The sequence below is a fragment of the Triticum aestivum genome, chromosome 1B (assembly GCF_018294505.1).
Source record: "Triticum aestivum cultivar Chinese Spring chromosome 1B, IWGSC CS RefSeq v2.1, whole genome shotgun sequence".
Taxonomy (NCBI): domain Eukaryota; kingdom Viridiplantae; phylum Streptophyta; class Magnoliopsida; order Poales; family Poaceae; genus Triticum; species Triticum aestivum.
In genome coordinates, this window is record NC_057795.1 from 6137793 (window position 1) to 6157081 (window position 19289).

The 19289-nt window shown below is 41.6% G+C and overlaps 1 protein-coding gene and 1 pseudogene across 1 annotated transcript; one reads left to right on the forward strand and one right to left on the reverse strand.

Annotated features, from left to right (window-relative positions):
* Positions 1-2570: 2570 nt before the first annotated feature.
* Positions 2571-3873, reverse strand: LOC123103014 (glutenin, low molecular weight subunit 1D1-like). The gene has a single exon (XM_044524502.1). The coding sequence runs from the start codon at positions 3811-3813 to the stop codon at positions 2731-2733; it is 1083 nt and encodes a 360-aa protein (XP_044380437.1). The 5' UTR covers positions 3814-3873; the 3' UTR covers positions 2571-2730.
* Positions 3874-9280: 5407 nt separating this feature from the next.
* LOC123103022 (putative disease resistance protein RGA3) lies at positions 9281-16237 on the forward strand (annotated as a pseudogene).
* Positions 16238-19289: the final 3052 nt, after the last annotated feature.

Here is a 19289-nt window from a genome sequence, read left to right on the forward strand (position 1 = left end):
ACAAACGGCAAAGAAATTAAAAAAATGGTCATTTTAAAATAATTTTTAGAAATCTATATACTGTTTTTTAAAATGTTTAATATGTACCAAGAATTATTTCGTAAGTATACAAAAGATGTATAACGTGTATGAAAATTACGTAGACATCAGAACATATTATAGAAATGTTAATCTTGTATTTAAAAATTTTAAATACACATGCATAAAAATGTTTTTGATGTACATAAAAAAATTGTACATAGTGTGTGAACAAAGTATGCATTGAAAAAACAAAAATCTTGTTGGAAAAAAATCTCGTGTTGTATACGAAAATGTAAAAGGTGTATGAAAATAATTAGATATATGTTTAATGAAAAAAGGAAAGAAGGCGCAAAAAATCCGATTAACACCAAGATAGGAACAAGAAAACCTGAAGAAGACCATTGAAAAAAAGAAATGAATACAAGAAAGAGGAAGAAAAACAAAAAAAATGAAGAAGCTGATGCAGAACAGGGAACTTAGTGAAAACGAATAAAAATTGATGAAAACCGAGAAGAAAAACAAGAAAACTGAAGCAAAAATTAAGAAAAATATGTAAAAAAAATGATGAAACATTGCGAAACAGTGAAATACTATGAAAACCAAAGGAAAAAAAGACTCAAAAATAAGAACGTACAGCAAGCGAATGAACAACAACTGAGTGAACGAGCGAACATGCGAGAATACGTTAATTGTCTGGCCCATACTTGTGGATTCCAGAGGCGAGCCAGAATAGGCGAGATATAGCTATGACGATTTGATACCCTTCATAGCTTCACGAATGCTATATCTCGCTCACAGCGAAAGTATTTTTTGTCTGGCCTGAAGGTGAAAGAATAGCATCAGGTCGCTGTAAGTTTTGTGATCCTACAATCAGAGCTCGATAAGATTAAAATTCATGTTTCTGACAACCAGTCATTCGCTCACTCAATTCCACGTACTAGTTTGGTTAGGTTTTTTTTTCATTTTTTTCTGTTTTTTATTTCTTCACTGGCTTTCTTTGGTTTTTTTATCGGTTTTCTTTGTTTCCTTCACGTTTTACTCTTTCTTTTCCTTTTTACTGGTTTATCTATTCCTTTTTTCTTTGTTTCTTTCTTGGTTTTCTTTGTTTTTTCTTTCTTTTGATGTCAACCTTTTTACATACACATTCAACAATTTTCGTATACATCAGAAACATTTTATGTATACACGTTAACAATTCCCAGGTACATGATTAATATTTTTGGAAAACTTCTATTTTTTATGTGTACTTTTTGATACATTTTGTATATATCAGAAATATTTTTTATAGAAGGTTTAACATTTTTTAAATACATGATTACCTTTTTGTAAACTTATATTGTTTGACGTTTACTTTTTTTCATAGACATAGTGAGGGGTTATATCTAAGGAATAGGCCCAAGTACATATATGGCCCAAGTACATTTAATCAAGGATGTAGTCCACAAGACAAATGGGGAAACAGACGGGGGCCAATGGAGCTACAAGGCCAAAGCATCGGATACAAGGGGAGAATCTACAGTCGGATTACACAACCCTTGACAGACAAGACTCATTAGTTGGTCCGCTATAGGAATCGGGTAATTTGCCGTCAGCCGAGAACATACTCAAAGACTTTGCCGTCAGCAAGTTGATGACAACTTTTCATCACGTTGATGACAAAGACTTTGCCGTCAATTAAACTATGTGTTTATCGTCTATAGAAAAAACACAAACGGCAAAGGAAAGCACCTTTGCCATCAGCGGCTAATCTGCATGTGTCTTCAACAAGACTCGTCTTGTCACTAGCCTCAAACATCACAGATGGAAAAGAAATTTTTTATTTTAAAAAATCTGCGTCGACCACCCTACTTCGCACATGTAGCCACCGCCTGGCCGCGCTCGCTGATCACCCACAAGTGTAGGGGATCTATCGTAGTCCTTTCGATAAGTAAGAGTGTCGAACCGAACGAGGAGTAGAAGGAAATGACAAGCGGTTTTTAGTAAGGTATTCTCTGCAAGCACTGAAATTATCGGTAACAGATAGTTTTGTGATAAGGTAATTCGTAACGGGTAACAAGTAACAACAGTAAATAAAGTGCAGCAAGGTGGCACAATCCTTTTTGTAGCAAACGACAAGCCTGGACAAATTCTTATATGAAGGAAAACGCTCCCGAGGACACATGGGAATTATCGTCAAGCTAGTTTTCATCACGCTCATATGATTCACGTTCATTACTTTGATAATTTAATATGTGGATGGACCGGTGCTTGGATACTGCTCTTTCTTGGATAAGCATCCCACTTATGATTAACCCCTATTGCAAGCATCCGCAACTCAAAAGAAATATTAAGGTAAACCTAATCATAGCATGAAACATTGACACGGCACATTATAAAGAGTTCAACCCAAATTTTGTAGTAACACTATTATATTTAAATAGTGATTATTCCAACACATGGATAATTAATTAAGGCACCAGGTTGCGCTTGTGACCAGGAAAGACAAACTTATGAACTTGCAAGCATGACAATCAGATCGACATCCACACAATGTCAATATGAACATTGTCTTGATACAACTTTATTTGTATTTTATTTCAGAATTTAAACAACTAGTTTGGGCGGGTCACACACGACGTTGTGTGACACTTTATTTGTCACCGCTGCATCGACATATCCATCGACTAAACAACGGTGATCCAACTATATATTACTAGAGACCTTTCCTTATCAGTAGGCACCAACTCCAGTGCCAACGCCAAATGGCACACTAGTGGTGGTCCTATACAACGGCACATTGACACGGCACATCATTGGCAGGGTACGGAGCGCAATGGAAGTCATCACCTCAAGCTGAGCTATCTGGTGTGGCTGCAAAAAGGTACCCTGTGCCAATTGTTGTTGTTGAGGTTGTTGCCCGAGTTGCTGCTGTGACTGCTGTTGGGGTTGGGAAACGCATTGGCCCAACTGTTGCGGTTGCTGCTGCTGAGTTTGGATGGAACCCCGAACCTGTTGTTGTTCTTGCAGGACGATGGAGTAGATGATAGCACGGATTGCCTCATAGCGGGATTGCTGGGGGATTTGCGGCAACTGCTGGCAACATTGTTGTTGCATCACATGGCAACTACTCTGCTGCAACATTTGCGACCTAGCAAGACTTTGTGGCATTGCCACAGGGCTGCATTGCTGCTGGAGGAATACCTTGCATGGGTTCAGCTGCTGCAAGATAGATGGATGAACAAATGGTATTTGTTGTTGCGGTAGAACTAGTTGTTGTTGTTGTTGCGAAAATGATGGTTGTTGTGGTAGAATTGGTTGTTGTTGTTGTTGTTGCGAAAATGGTGGTTGTTGCGGTAGTACTGGTTGTTGTTGTTGTGAAAACGGTGGTTGTTGTTGTGAAAATGGTGGTAGTTGTTGCTGCGAAAATGATGGCTGTTGCGGTAGAACTGGTTGTTGTTGCTGCGAAAATGGTGGTTGTTGCTGTGAAAATGGTGGTTGTTGTTGCTGTGAAAATGGTGGTTGTTGTTGCTGCGATAATGGTTGTTGTTGTTGTTGTTGTTGTTGTTGTTGTTGTTGTTGTTGTTGTTGTTGTTGTTGTTGTTGTTGTTGTTGTGAACATGGTTGCTGTTGTGGAAATTGTTGTGGTTGTTGTTGGATGGGTTGTTGTGGTTGTTGGTGCGATAATGTTTGTTGTGGTGGTAATGGTTGTTGCTGCGATGGTCTCTCCAAACCAGGGATGTGGCTATTCTCCATTTGTGCAATGGCACTTGTCGCCGCAACGGCGAGGAGGGCAAAGATGAGGAAGGTCTTCATGGTGGACTAGTGTTAACTAGTATTTCCTGGTTTTGATGCTTGTGTTTGTGATGATCTTTATACTTCATGCCTATTTATAGTAGCCAGGGCACCACCTCTTTTCTTCTTTGCATTAGCTTTAATAATTCTGTTTGGATGCATCTAAAATGATTTTTGATACAGTGTGTTAGGTTGCACTAGCTACACGCATACTTTTGGATTGATCATCAAAGTTTCTTTTTAGTTGTGCATATGATCATACACAAAGTATAGAAATCCTGATGCTTGCTAAAGATGACTTGCCTTATTCACTTTACATGTCACACACTTATCTGTATAGTATCACTTTTGCAACCGAGTTTGGAACCTTGTATAGGTTGTCAGCCATAAACAAGAAAGGCAAAACTTGTGTAGGACTAAGTTGCAATCGTGTGTGGGCTGTTAAGATATGCTCGATTGTTAAAGCCTTGCGTCTGGAGGGTTCTTCTAGACTCGGTTGCTTTTCATAAAACTAACTTTGTATTTTCCTCTAAGATGATAAGATGAAATGACGCCTGTAGAGCATGACATGACTCATTGAATTCCCTTTACACGTAAAGGATGGTAATTGCTTACAAGCTACTCCTACTAGCATATATCCGGTCCTAACTCTAGACACGTCATCACCAGTTCCATCTTTTTTTTTTAGATAAATCATCAGTTCCGTGTTTTTTTTTTTTGAGACAATCAGTTCCATCTATGTTTTTTTTTGAGAGAAATAGTTCCATCTATGGGTGAAGGATTTTTTTGGGGGCAAATGATAGATGGGGCTGGAACAGAGGCCCCAGCCTGGAACGAGAGATTAGGCCCAACGTAAGCGATGTGTGTGTTAGGGCACCAAATTCGAACTGGGCTATAGTTTTCGGAGGCCCCAACGTCAGAAGCCCAGCCCACACTCCGCCGATCTGCGTCGTCTTCGTCTCCCCTTCCCCGTCCTCCTCGCCGGCCGGATCGCTCGCCGGCGCACGACGTCTCCCGGACCCCACCGCCCGCGGCCGCTCCACGTACGCGCGCGGCGGCGGAGGCGTCGGCCTCCCTCCCACCCTCCGCATCCGGCCCCCCACCACCACCGCCACCGCCACCGCTCGAGGTACCCACTCGTTCCCCTTCCCATTCCTCCCTACCCTCAACCTCTCTCGTATCCTCTTCTAACAGCTCTTTTTACTTCCGTTGCAGATGGTCTCTGAGCTCCCCCGTCGGCTGCGCGCCGTAGGCCTCCCCTCCCGGTCGACACAAGGTATCGATCCTGTCCGTCCGTCTCTTCCAGCGATTCGATTCACATGAATTCGAGAGGCGTGCCCATCTCCATGCTAGCTGCGTGGATCAGGAGGGTCAGGAAGCAGAATTCAGATGCCTGACAGTGACATACTACTACATTTGTGGCTTTGGAAGCTGAGCAACTCCGTGCTTTATGTGGATGTCACTTCAAGTAATCATCAAATTTCCGCCTACGCGCGCTACCCAGGTGGAGTGGAGGAGAAGCAGTTGGCATGGGCATTCCGTTTCTCTCCCATGTCTGAGAAGAAAGTTCGTCTCCGGTGCAGCGATATCCAAGTTAGTTACAGCATCCAGTCATCTATATAATCTCAGTGTTTATTCTGTTTTGTACTGTCGTATTTCATATGTGCATCAGAGCAAATGTGCTTTCTAGAGGCATGTTGCAGCTGGCCGAGTCCCAGATCTCGTTTCATGTATATGGCCATAGGCAGCGATCAATAAAAGGGTACTGGAATTGATCTTCTAACGTCACTGTTGTTTCTAGCTCCCTGTCTTTGTTTTTGTTGCTTCCGTCGTATGGTTGCAAAGTTAGGCTTCATCTGATTTTAGTTAGTTAATCTGATCTCGTTAACCTGATAAAGAGAATTCCACCCTGCCCTTTATTCCGCTCTTCACTGTCTCACAATAAGGGAACATATTAAGCTCACCAAATTGTGTCCCTCAAAAATAAAAAATAAACTCACCAAATTGTATCACAGGAGATTGTCAAGTTGTGTTTTATCATATCAGTATAGTAAGTGTATCATTTGTCCATATCAACAAGGGATAGTCATCTGCCAGCTTATTATGCTCATCTCTGAGCTCGATCATGCCCTTCAATGTTAGTTAGAGGTGTCATTAAAACAGGACAAGAAATTAACCACTTTCCACCGGGTCTTCTCTCTTGAGCAGGAAGCATGTGATGCATTCAAGATTCGATGAATTCACGAAAACCAATATCGTGGTCCTCCCTGTGCAGCAGGTACCTGAGATGAATTGTATTTTGTAAGTGCTCTGTATGCGTGCTGTCAGCCGGCAGTGGAGGTAATTGTTTAATTTGCATTCCTGCAACTTCTTGTATTTGTAAAGAAAATTCTTACTATTTGCTGAGTGCACAGCCATTGCATTGTCACTTTTGAAAAACCGCATTGGATGTACTGAGATAAATAATAGTATAATCTCTACTTGCATACTACGAACGAGAAATCTTCATTCTGACTTGCAATAAGGGAGTTTGTTTAGCTGTGCCTTATTAGGAAATGAAGATACCCCCAGCTGTTAACGTGGTATCCAAGCTATCCTTATTATATGTCAGCTCAAAAGGAATGCCAAGTGCCGAGCTGTTGTGAGAGTTGATGGTTGTGATTGGTTACCAAAAATCAAAGTCACCCACTCAAGAGAGAAAGTCAATGCTCACGTTGGCTTCCATTTTTCTCACACGCAAACCAAACACATCTTGCTCACACCATTATCTTCTCCATTTTGCACTGTGCTTGTGCTAATCTGTGTAGTATTGTTGGCAATTTGGGATATGTTGGTCTCGCCAGGAGGCCTGTGCTAATCTGTGCTATTTCTGAAAATATGCTCCCCTAATCTCCAATTATATTATGCGTAAAACCAAAAAGGTCAGACTTCTTGAGAACATGCCAGTGCTGATTTGTGTTTTTCCTGCTGATATGCACTTTAGTATATCAAAATGTACACTTAATTAGATGTTTTAATTTTAAAGTCACAGTTAGAGAGAGGGACAGTGCACCAACCAGCTGGTGCAAACGAATGACCTGTGTGACGACCTGAGCGTATTCTTGAAAAAGAAACCCGAAATACCACCTAGATCCATCCACCATTATTGCCAGTGTTAAAAAAAAATACAGGCGTCTTCTGGGCTCTAAAAGCCATTTCTGGGTCTTATCTCTTGAAGAAGCATTTGATGCATTTAAGATTCAACCAATTAAGAAAACCAATGTTCTGGCCTTCCATCCGTGGCAGGAACTCAGAGATGAATTGTCTTTTGCACAAGTATGCTGACACACGTCTAGTCAGTCGAGGTAATTTTTGGATTTGCATTCCTGTGACCTCTGGTATTTGGAAAAAGTAAATCATATTTGCTAAGTTCACAGCCAATGGAGCGAAAATTTTGAAAAACTGCTTTGGATTTACTGGCATAAATATCTAGAGAGAATTCCTTATTAGACACTCCCTTAAAATCATGTTCCTTATTTGACACTAGAAAAAATTTCTTCCCTATATGACCTATAGTCTTAATTTCTTTCCCTATATGACACTCTAGTGCATTTTGTTCACGTGAAAAGACCATTTTACCCATATGTATAATGTGACCGCAAATATGTACAAGATAATAGTTGTTCCAAAAAAATCAGTCGAGTTATCCATATGTGACATCATATATGCTGGTATTGTCATGTCAGTCGATTTACTATTGTGCTAAGAAATCATGACCGAGGCCTTCGATGGTTCATGTGCTAATTGACCTCAGCTAGTTGTCTATACGTATTTGTGTACATATACGTGGCCAGCTTGCCGGCCGGAGCGTAGATATTTAAATACGTACGCGCACCCTGACGATCAAGCGAATACATGTATTCTAGCTTCGTATGACCCGGTTCATATACATACGTATGTTGGCTGCACCGAACCGGGCCTACATTCGTGCTAGCACGCAACTTCCTTCCATACTTGCAAATACGTGCACATGCACTAATGGCATGCACGTAGGCGATCACGGAAGCACACACAAAAATGCTTAAAAAATTCATTCATTTTTAAGAATGCATTTTAGTGTTAAAGCACACGTACAAAAGTACGTCAAACAATCACACTCACAAACCATACCGCATGAACTAGACCCACAGCTGAATACGTTCTAAATACATTGGATGCATGCGCTCAGGTATACAGAATACACATGCATCCCAAAAAAGACCAACGGAGGAGATAACATGTTCAGCTGTGCTCACTCTTAGAAACGATTTTTTCCTAATTAGGCTCAATGCTACATATTTCTGGTCACATTATGTACAGGGGCAAAAAGGTCTTTTCACGTGTACAAAATGAACTAGAGTGTCATATAGGGAAAGAAATTAAGACTATAAGTCATATAGGGAAGAAATTTTTTCCCGTGTCAAATAAGGAACACAATTTTAAGAGAATGTCAAATAAGGAATTCTCTCAAATATCTAATACAATGACCCACTTGCAGAATTCAGCTGCGTAGCCTGACAGTGATGTACGTACATTTGTGGCTTTGCTAGCTGAGTAACTCTGTGCTTTATGTGGATGCCACTTCAAATAAGCATCAAATTTGTGCCTATGCGTGCTATGCAGGTGGACGAGAAGCAGTTGGCATGGACATTCCTTTTCTCTCTGATGTCTGGCAAGAAAGTCCGTCTTCTGTGCAGCGATATCCATGTTAGTTACAATATCCAATCATCTCTATAATTATAATCTCAGTGTTTATTCTGTTTTGTATTGTCGTATTTCATATGTGCATCAGAGGAAATGTGCTTTCTAGCTAGAGGCATGTTGCAGCTGGCCGAGTCGCAGATCTCATTTATATGGCCATAGGCGGTGACCAATACAAGGGCACTGGAATTTATCTTCGAATGCCACTGTTGTTCTAGCTCTTTGTCTTTACTTTTGTTGCTTCTGTTGTATGGCTGCAAAGTTAGGCTTCATCTGATTTTAGTTAGTCAAGCGATCTCGTTAAGATGATAAAAAGAATTCCACACGATGACACGACCCTTTATTCCGCTCTTCACCGTCTCACAATAACGGAACATATTAAGCTCAACAAATCGTATCCCTCAAAAATAAAAAAGCTCACCAAATTGTATCGCATACTCATACATATCTTTCATCGTCAAATAACAGGAGATTGTCAAGTTGTGTTTTATCATATCAGTATATTAAGTGTATCTTTTGTCCATATGAGCAAGGGATAATCATCTGCCAGCTTATTATATGCTCATCTCTGAGATCGATCATACCTCTTCAATCTTATTAGAGGTGTCATTAAGAAATGACAAGAAATTAACTACTTGCCACCGGGTCTTCTCTCTTCAGCAGGAAGCATGTGATGCATTCAAGATTCACGAAAACCAATATTGTGGTCCTCCCTATGCAGCAGGTACTTGTGATGAATTGTATTTTGTAAGTGCACTGTATGTGTGCTGTCAGCCAGCAGTGGAGGTAATTGTTTAGCTTGCATTCCTGCAACTTCTTGTATCTGGAAAGGACACTCTTACTATTTGCTGAGTTCACCGCCAATGTATCTTCACTTTGGAAAAACTGCATTCGATGTACCCACATAAATATATAATATAATGATGATCTAATAGCAAATTATATGGCCATAGGCAGTGATGATCAATAAAAGGGCACTGGAATTTATCTTCTAATGTATACGTCACTATTTTTTTAGCTCTCTGTCTTCATTTTTGCTTCCTCTGTTGTATGGTTAAAAAGTTAGGTTTCAGCTGATTTTAGTTAGTTATAAGCGGATCTCGTTAAGCTCTTTATCTTTATTTTTGCTGCCTCCGTTGTATGGTTAAAAATTTAGGTTACATCTGATTTTAGTTTGTTAGGCGGATCGCGTTAAACTGATAAGAACTCCGTATAGTCCTTTATTCTGGTCTTCACTGCCTCAAAATAACAGAACCTATTAAGTGTCGAAATTGTATCTCACAATCATACATATCTTTCATCGTTGAATAACACAAATTATCATATCAGTACAAAAGTATATATCGTTTGTCCATATGCACAAGAGATAATCATCTGCCAGCTGATTATTCTTATCTTTGAGATCCGATCCTGTACTCAATGTTAATTAGGGGTGTCATTAAAAAAGACAAGAAAATAACCACTTGCCCTCGGGTCTTCTCTTGTCAGCAGAAAGCATGTGATGCATTCAAGTTTCAATGAATTCACGAAAACCAATATTGTGGTCCTCGAGATGAATTGTATTTTGTAGGTGTACTGTATGTGTGCTGTCACCCGTCAGTTGAGGTAATTGTTTAATTTGCATTCCTGCAACCTCTTGTATGTATTCGGAAAGAAAATTCTTACTATTTTCCGAGTTCACAGCCAATCCATTATCACTTCCGAAAAACTGCATTGGATCTACTGACGTAAATATATAATAGAGTGATCTACTTGCAATATTAAGAACGAGAAATCTTCATTCTGACTTGCAATAAGAGGGGTTAGTCTAGCTTTTTCCTGCTAATAAATGAAGGTACCCATTACTGTCACCAGTTAATGTGGTATGCTAGTTGTCCTTATTATATATCAGCCCCAAAAAAGAATGCCCAGTGCTGAGCTATTGCAAGATCGGATAGTTTGTGATTGGTTCCCAGAAATCAAGCTCATGCACTTGGCTCCCAGAAAGTCAACACTCACGTTCGCTTCCAGTTTCCTGACCAGCAAGACGTGCTTCTGCTAATGTAGGCTTGTGCTCCAAAATTCCCCATCAAGCTGGCTCCTGCTCCCCCGAATCCTACCCCCACCCATCCAAAAGCTTCAAGATCTCACAGAAATCTCACAACTTCCGTTCGTCGGAGTAGAGCCTTCAAACAGCCCCGCCCACACATCCACGCGGCGGCTGCTGCCATAACTTCACCGGAGTCGCCTTCTCCTTCCGCGCCACGTCACCGGTGCCGGCCAGGCTCTGAATCTTCTGCTGCTGCCGCCGATACGATGCTGGAGCTGGCATCGACATGCTTGTGAGGGCCACTTCTTCCGTGCTGTTACTGTGCTGCTGGTTCTGGGTGCTGCTGATCAGGGGCAAGCTCGTGAAGGTAACTATGCCTGCAAGATTGGGATTTTACTTGTAATTCGTTCAAGATCTACCTATGAACGTCTTGCTCACACCATTCTCTTCATTAATTTCTGCAGTGCACCTGTGTTGGAGGAGTTTCCTCCGAGAGTTCCAATGGCAGAGCTGGTGGTCACCATGGCGCTCCGGCCACTGGTCGCCATGCTCAGGGACAAGGCGTCCAGCTATCTCCTTGACCAGTACAATGTGATGGAGGGAATGGAGAAGCAGCACATGATTCTGAAACGCAGACTTCCTATCGTCCTGGACGTCATCACTGACGCCGAGGAGCAGGCGACAGCCAACAGAGAAGGGGCGAAAGCCTGGCTCCAGGAGCTCAAGAGAGTAGCCTATGAGGCAAATGAAGTCTTCGATGAATTCAAATATGAAGCACTTCGCCGTGAAGCCAAGAAGAATGGACACTACAAAAAGCTTGGATTTGATGTGATAAAACTCTTCCCCACTCACAACCGTGTTGTCTTCGTTCAGAGAATGGGTAGCAAGCTTTGCAGGATTCTGGAGGATATCAATGTCCTCATTGCAGAGATGCATGACTTTGGGCTGAGGCAGACATTTTTGGTGTCTAATCAGTTGAGGCAGACACCAGTGTCCAAGGAGTGGAGACAGACAGATTACGTCATCATCGACCCACAAAAGATTGCCAGCAGATCCAGACATGAAGATAAGAATAATATTGTTGGTAAACTACTTGGTGAAGCTAGCAATGCAGATCTCACAGTAGTTCCCATCGTTGGAATGGGGGGCCTTGGCAAGACCACATTAGCGCAACTCATATACAATGAACCTGAAATTCAGAAGCATTTTCCGTTGAAGCTCTGGGTCTGCGTCTCTGATACCTTCGATGTGAATTCGGTGGCTAAGAGTATAGTTGAAGCATCCCCCAAGAAAAATGATGATACAGACAAACCACCACTGGATAGACTTCAGAAACTGGTCAGCGGGCAAAGGTATCTCCTTGTATTGGATGATGTCTGGAATAGAGAGGTTCATAAGTGGGAAAGGCTGAAGGTCTGTCTTCAGCATGGCAGCGTGGGTAGTGCTGTGTTGACAACAACCCGTGATAAACAAGTTGCTGAAATTATGGGTGCAACTAGAACCTACAATCTCAATGTTTTGAAGGATGACTTCATAAAGGAGATTATTTTGGATAGAGCATTCAGTTCAGAGAATGAAAAGCCTCCCGAGCTACTCGAGATGGTTGGTGAGATTGTGAAGAGATGCCGTGGCTCTCCTTTAGCTGCAACTGCACTGGATCTGTACTTCGTACCAAGATCAGCGTGGAAGAATGGAAGGCTATATCATCTAGAAGCAGTATTTGCACTGAGGAAACTGGAATTTTGCCAATACTCAAGCTTAGCTACAACGATTTGCCAGCACACATGAAGCAGTGCTTTGCTTTCTGTGCCATATTCCCCAAGGATTACAAGATTAATGTGCAGAGGCTTATCCAACTATGGATCGCAAATGGCTTTATCCCTGAACACAAGGAAGATAGTCTTGAAACCATTGGACAACTTATTTTTGATGAGCTTGCTTCAAGGTCATTCTTTCTGGATATAGAGAAGAGTAAAGAAGACTGGGAGTATTATTCCAGAAATACATGTAAAATCCACGATCTTATGCATGATATTGCAATGTCTGTTATGGAAAAGGAATGTGTTGCTGTGACTATGGATACAAGTGAAATTGAGTGGCTTGGAGATACTGCTCGGCATTTGTTTTTATCATGTAAAGGAACAGAAGGTAGTTTGAATGATTCTTTGGAGAAAAGATCTCCTGCCATTCAAACACTGATATGCCAAAGTCATATGCGAAGCTCATTGAAGCATCTGTCAAAATATAGCTCTTTGCACGCCTTGAAGCTCTGTATTAGAGGCAAAGAATCATTTCTTCTGAAATCAATGTATCTGCATCACCTGAGGTACCTTGATCTCTCAAACAGTTCTATCAAATCACTTCCTGAAGATATAAGTATTCTATATAACCTTCAAATGTTGGACCTTTCCTACTGTTGTTATCTTTATCGACTTCCAATGCAAATGAAGCATATGACTTTCCTCCGTCACCTCTACACTCATGGATGTCAGAAGTTGAAGAGCATGCCTCCAGAACTAGGAAAACTCACTAACCTGCAGACGTTGACATGGTTTGTGGCAGGAGTTCCTGGCCCTGATTGCAGTGATGTTGCAGAGCTGCAGCATTTAAACCTTGGTGGTTATCTAGAGCTACGTCAGATAGAGAATGTTAAAGAAGCAGAGGCAAAAGTGGCAAACCTTGGAAACAAGAAGGATCTCAGAGAACTGTCATTAAGATGGACTGAGGTTGGCGACAGCAAGGTGCTCGACAAGTTCAAACCTCATGGTGGGCTGCAGGTTCTGAAGATATATTCCTATGGAGGAGAGTGCATGGGTATGCTGCAAAACATGGTTGAGATCCATCTTTTTCATTGTGAAAGATTGCAAATTTTGTTCAGATGCAGTGCAATCTTCACTTTTCCAAAACTGAAGGTGCTTATGCTAATACATCTGTTGGATTTTGAGAGATGGTGGGAAATAGATGAGAGGCAAGAAGAACAGACAATATTTCCTGTGCTTGAGAAGTTGTTTATTAGTAATTGTGGAAAGTTGGTAGCATTACCTGAAGCACCATTGCTGCAAGGACCTTGTGGTCAAGGTGGTTATACATTGGTTTGCTCAGCATTTCCTGCCCTAAAGGTGCTCAAAATGAAAAACTTGGAGAGCTTTCAGAGATGGGCTGCAGTGGAAGAGACTCAAGGAGAACACATACTGTTTCCTTGTCTGGAGGAACTATCAATTGAGAAATGCCCAAAGTTGACGGCGTTACCTGAAGCACCATTGCTTCAAGAACCATGTATTGAAGGTGGTTACAGATTGGTACGCTCAGCGTTTCCTGCCTTAAAGGTGCTCAAAATGGAAAACTTGGAGCGGTTTCAAAGATGGGGTGTGGTCGAAGGGACATTGTTTCCTCAGCTTGAGAAACTATCAGTTCAGAAGTGCCCCAAGATGATAGATTTACCAGAGGCACCAAAACTCAGTGTCTTAAAAATTAAAGATGGTAGGCAAGAGATCTCCGATTTTGCAGATAGATATTTTTCTTCATTGACCAAACTGATATTGAATCTAGAAAACACAGAAACAACATCAGAGGTTGAGTGCACTTCAATTGTATCTGTGGACAGCAAGGAGAAATGGAACGAGAAATCCCCTCTTACAGTGATGGAGCTAAGATGCTGCAACTCATTCTTTGGACCAGGTGCACTAGAGCCGTGGGACTATTTTGTACACCTTGAAAAGTTGGAAATTGATAGATGTGATGTGCTTGTCCACTGGCCAGAGAAAGTGTTCCAAAGCTTGGTATCCTTGAGGACATTAGTGATTACAAGCTGCGAAAATCTGACTGGATATGCACAAGCTCCTCTTGAGCCATTGGCATCCGAAAGGAGTCAGCACCTGAGAGTTCTGGAGTCTCTTTGCTTAGAAAACTGCCCAAGTTTAGTAGAGATGTTCAACGTCCCGACATCTCTCAAGAAAATGTATATTAATGGGTGCATTAAGCTTGAGTCCATATTCGGCAAGCAGCAGGGCATGGCTGAGTTAGTCCAAGGATCTTCTAGCAGTGAGGCAATCATGCCTGCAGCTGTATCAGAGTTGTCATCCTCACCCATGAATCACTTTTGTCCATGCCTAGAATATCTACAGTTATCTGATTGTGGAAGCTTACCAGCGGTTCTACATCTGCCTCTGTCCTTAAAGACCTTAGAAATTTATAACTGCAGTAGTATTCAAGTCCTATCATGCCAGCTGGGTGGGCTCCAGAAACCAAAAGTCACTACCTCCATAAGCAGAAGTCCTGTCATGCCAGAGCCACCACCACCAGCAGCAGCTGCTGCAAGAGAGCATTTACTTCCTCCCCATCTCGAATCTCTAGTAATACTGAACTGTGCTGGCATGTTGGGTGGGACTCTCCGTCTGCGTGCACCCCTCAAGAGACTGCGCATTATTGGCAACAGTGGGTTGACATCGCTGGAGTGTCTGTCAGGAGAGCACCCCCCATTGCTGGAAGTCCTTGATCTTCAAAAGTGCAGTACCCTAGCTTCCCTGCCGAATGAGCCGCAAGTATACATGTCTCTCTGGAATCTTGAAATTAGAGGCTGCCCTGCTATAAAGAAGCTCCCTAGATGCCTGCAGCAGCAACTGGGCAGCATTGATGACGAGTACAAAGAACTAGATGCCCATTATGAAGGTATGCTTGGAGCACGTCCTTCTATCTTTGCCACATTTAATAAACAGATGCAGTCATCCATTCCATTAAATCTACCACGCCAGCATGTCTGTACAAGTTTGTTCTCCATTATTTTACTTTCGAATGTTACATTAGTTTGTATGTGTTTGTTCTGACGCCATTTGCAATATGTGCAGTGATGGCACTTAAACCGAAGACATGGAAGGAGATGCCAAGGCTAGTCCGTGAGCGGAGGAAGGCCGCTCGAGAAGCCAAGGAGCGCCAGCAATCCGCCATGCAGGAGTAAACAGGTTGGAAACCATGTAGAAAGGGCATGGATTCCAATTGCTCTGAACAATGTACAAGATTATGTCGTGACTGTAATCAATCGGCTTTGTTGAGCTTTGGCCTCTACCTAGTTCAGATATTTGTAATGCGAATCAAATGAATCTGCCCGGTTCAGTAGAAGTTAGGATAATATACTCACATGTGTGTCTGTGAGCTATCTATCGTATCTATCTGTTTTTGCTTTGCTTAGTTAACTGCGAAGACACTAGCCTTTAATTGTTCAATAAAGTTTTTCAACTGTGGCTTTTATCTGTCGATTTTCGTGGTTGACAGGCCTAATCCCTGATTGTTGCTCTTCTCTGCTCTGCTCTGCTAGGGGAATGAGCTGTTATTGCTTCTGCAACTTAACTGTGCCGCAGTCCGCTCTCCGTCGAGAACTGTCAGGGCCTGCGGTGTAGGGCGGCTGCTGCTTGGCGTCGAGTGGAGCATATCTGAATCAACATCCTAGGCTGAGACCATCTCATCTTGATCTGGTTTGCTGTTGTCCAGTCAAGCGAGGAAACACAGGGAAGAAACAACATAGAAAGGGCATGGTAGTTTATTTTATTTTGCTTCAGAAACTGTACCAATTTATGTCATGATTGTTACCTGCTCCGTTAAACTCTGACCTTGATCTTGTTATTAAAGATTCAGACACTTGCCTCGTTTAGTAGAAGCTGGGGTACTTGTAATGTGTGCCATATATATTTCTAGTTTCAGCCATTTCCATATCAAGTACAAGCTCGGAAAGGCTTAGGTGGTCTGTGAACTTTCTGGCCCTGCTTGCTTGACGCAAGTTTTACAGACATATAAAACATAAGTTTATATATATATAATATACAGTTAAGCAGCAGTTTCCTCGCATGTAAGATGGTTAAGTAGCAGCCGCAGGTATCAGTCAGTCCGGTACTTGTTGAATGGGATCGACAGTTGAATTGCTCTGCTCTGCTGCAAAACTCTGTGTTTGCCTGTGGAGGAATGAATATTTCAGTTTCAGAATTTGTGAGCTACTCCTATTTAGTTTCTAGTCTGGTTGTGGTACTATCTAGTTTCAGCACTGTTTATTTAGTTTAGAAGAAATTTACTGTTGACCTTTTTAACGTGTTTACAACACGTGCTATTTGAAATATAATTCTTTTTTTACCTGTTTCGATACTTGTACAGATCAAGTAGTACAAGTTGGGAGGAAAAAACCTCAGGTCCGTGAACTGTTTGGTCCTGTCTGTCTGTACAAAATCAAGTTTGTTCGCTGTAGCCAGTATAGTGTTGTAGATATCTGAATAACTTGGTGTCTGCTTACGAGAGCAGAGGACGTGGATGGATGTTTGCTGCCGGCTGATGCTGCAGGAACCGAAAGAGCCTTCTCAGTATGCACTTCAATGAAGAAGCAACGGACAGATGTTCAGATACATCCGTTTGAGCTGACCGCTATTTCTGGACGGAGGGAGTATTATGTAAGATTTTGTGTACTTTCCCTTTATTACTTTTGGTGCAGCTTCAGTTGATGGTTTGCATGCTCTTCTTAAGGATTTACATTCTCTTAGTGTCTTTGTTTCGTATGTTTCTTTAGAGCCTCCTGTAGTTAATCAGGCACTTCTCTGCTTTTATAGACTAGTGTTATTATTGGTTTATTATTCATGTTACTTAGGAATTAGGGTCAAACAAGCACCTCCTGCTCTGCTGGTAGCTAGCTTAATTCCCAGGTTTGGTATATATCTATGTTGTGATGCATACTCATGTTTGTGAGCTAGTATATATCTATTTTCAGTGTCGTTTAATGGTTCAGAGAGTGGGCTGTAACTTGTTCAGATACTTTGTGTTAAACTGTAGAATTGACCTGCTGCAGTAATTTTGACAGCTGAGGTGGGATGAGCTGCATATCATTCTCTGATTGGGAGTAACAGGTTGTTGTTGTTTGGTTCTGATGTTGCTAAGCTGTGGTGGTGGTCACAATTATCTTCCTAATCCGGCAAATGGCAGTCCTGCTGTTCTGGTTAAGTTGACAAAGCCTGTCAATGAGATGTGCATATACAAGTCTGAGTGCTCCATATTTCTAGCAAAACCATGCTTCCTTGCCGGTTGCCAAGCCAATCGTGGCGCCCCCGCTAACGTCCCTGTTACCGGTTATGTACGGTGAGTAATGGATCAAAACTCCAATGCGTGTAACACTTTGCTGGTCTCATATTACCAAAACTGAATCAAGCCATCAACTCTTCATCTACACATTTCTTTTGTTCTATTTCAGAGGGGGAAAATATCCATTTTCTTAGTGTTTGTTACCTCTGAGGCCTCTTGTAGCCAGTGAGTGCTCTGCTTCTGTACCACTGTTTGTAAATTGTAATGCTCCACAAAGTCCGTCGCTGTCGCCATGGGAGGCGACCATCGCCACCGAAACCCCTATTTCTCTGGTATGCCTGTACTAGCGGCTAGTTAAAATCAGGCTTTTACATTCCTATATGGTTTTCCATGTTAAGTGAAAGTTGGGAAAAAGCCTCACGTTTGTCAACTCCATATGGTCCTGTTTAGCAGAAGCTGATAGACTCACAATCACATTGGCGCATAGTGGAGACACTGGCCTTTAACTTGTTGACATTCTTTTTTTTAAAACAGTTATTTTGTCTGCTTCAATACCAGGGAGATTCTACTAGTATTATTTGGAATGCTCCACAAAGTCCCCGTCGCCGTGGCCCATGGGTATCTGCTGCACCTGAGGGGAGAGCCCTCTTTCCCTGTGATGCCTGTACTAGTATATAGTTTTTCCGTCCCATAATGTAAGACGCTTTTTGACACTAGTGTAGTGTGAAAAAAGCGTCTTACATTATGGGACAGAGGGAGTAGTTAACATCAGACTGGACCTTATTTGTTCATTCTTACTTAATTAGCATGAAAAAAATAGTTAATTAACATGAATAACGTGCTCTGTTGGGAGATGTTTAACCACTTCGGTCGTCTGTGTTAACCAGCAACTCCTGCAGAGTAGATCAAATTGCATGCATATGGGTACTGTTTTGCATTACATGAGTTGCTTGTTTCTAAACACCAAACATTAGTAGCTATACTTGCGTGCTAACCTGATTGGTTCTTTAACCATGCTGCTCTGTTAAATGCATGTCCTCCTATGTCTTATTCTTACGGTAGGCAAATCTCAATCATATGCCAGGCTAGGTTCGAGCCTTTTCTCGGGCTCGGCCAATGCCTTTTCTTTAGAAAAATGTCAATCATATGCCCATGCGTACAAAAGGTAGTATTATTGGACTTGTCTCCGTACACGCATGCTTGGGTCGGTGGAATTAACTTTAATCAATTTATCAAGGACGAATTTAGTTAGTCATTTTCATCTTTTATTAACCCAGAACATTCATCTTACATCCTGTTACATTGTTATGTATGCCTAGTACTTATATTTCAGCATGCTCTCGTACTTGTGCAATGACTAGGTTAGCTTGGCACATGTTGTTTATTCAGGCTGCTGCATAACCTTGTATGACCAGACTAGATTAATATTCCCTTTGCTAATTTCAAAATTAATTCAATTAGATTGTCATCAACCAACGTCTGAAGTAGTATATGTCTGGAATTAATCATGCTATTTAAGTTTGGTTACTCGTTTGGGCAGGTGAAATAGTTACTAATCCAATTCTCAAGTAATTAGTATACTATTTAACCTATGTAAACGGTTTCCGCAAGTAACAATTTGTTGTATTCACAATCCAGCTTCATTCGATGGTTTGCATGCCTGAATTAAGCAGCGGTGCTCTTCTCAAGAGCTACTAGT

Bases quoted from the DNA above. Each gene is read 5' to 3' on its own strand.
- LOC123103014 (XM_044524502.1), bottom strand. From the start codon at position 3,813: ATGAAGACCTTCCTCATCTTTGCCCTCCTCGCCGTTGCGGCGACAAGT.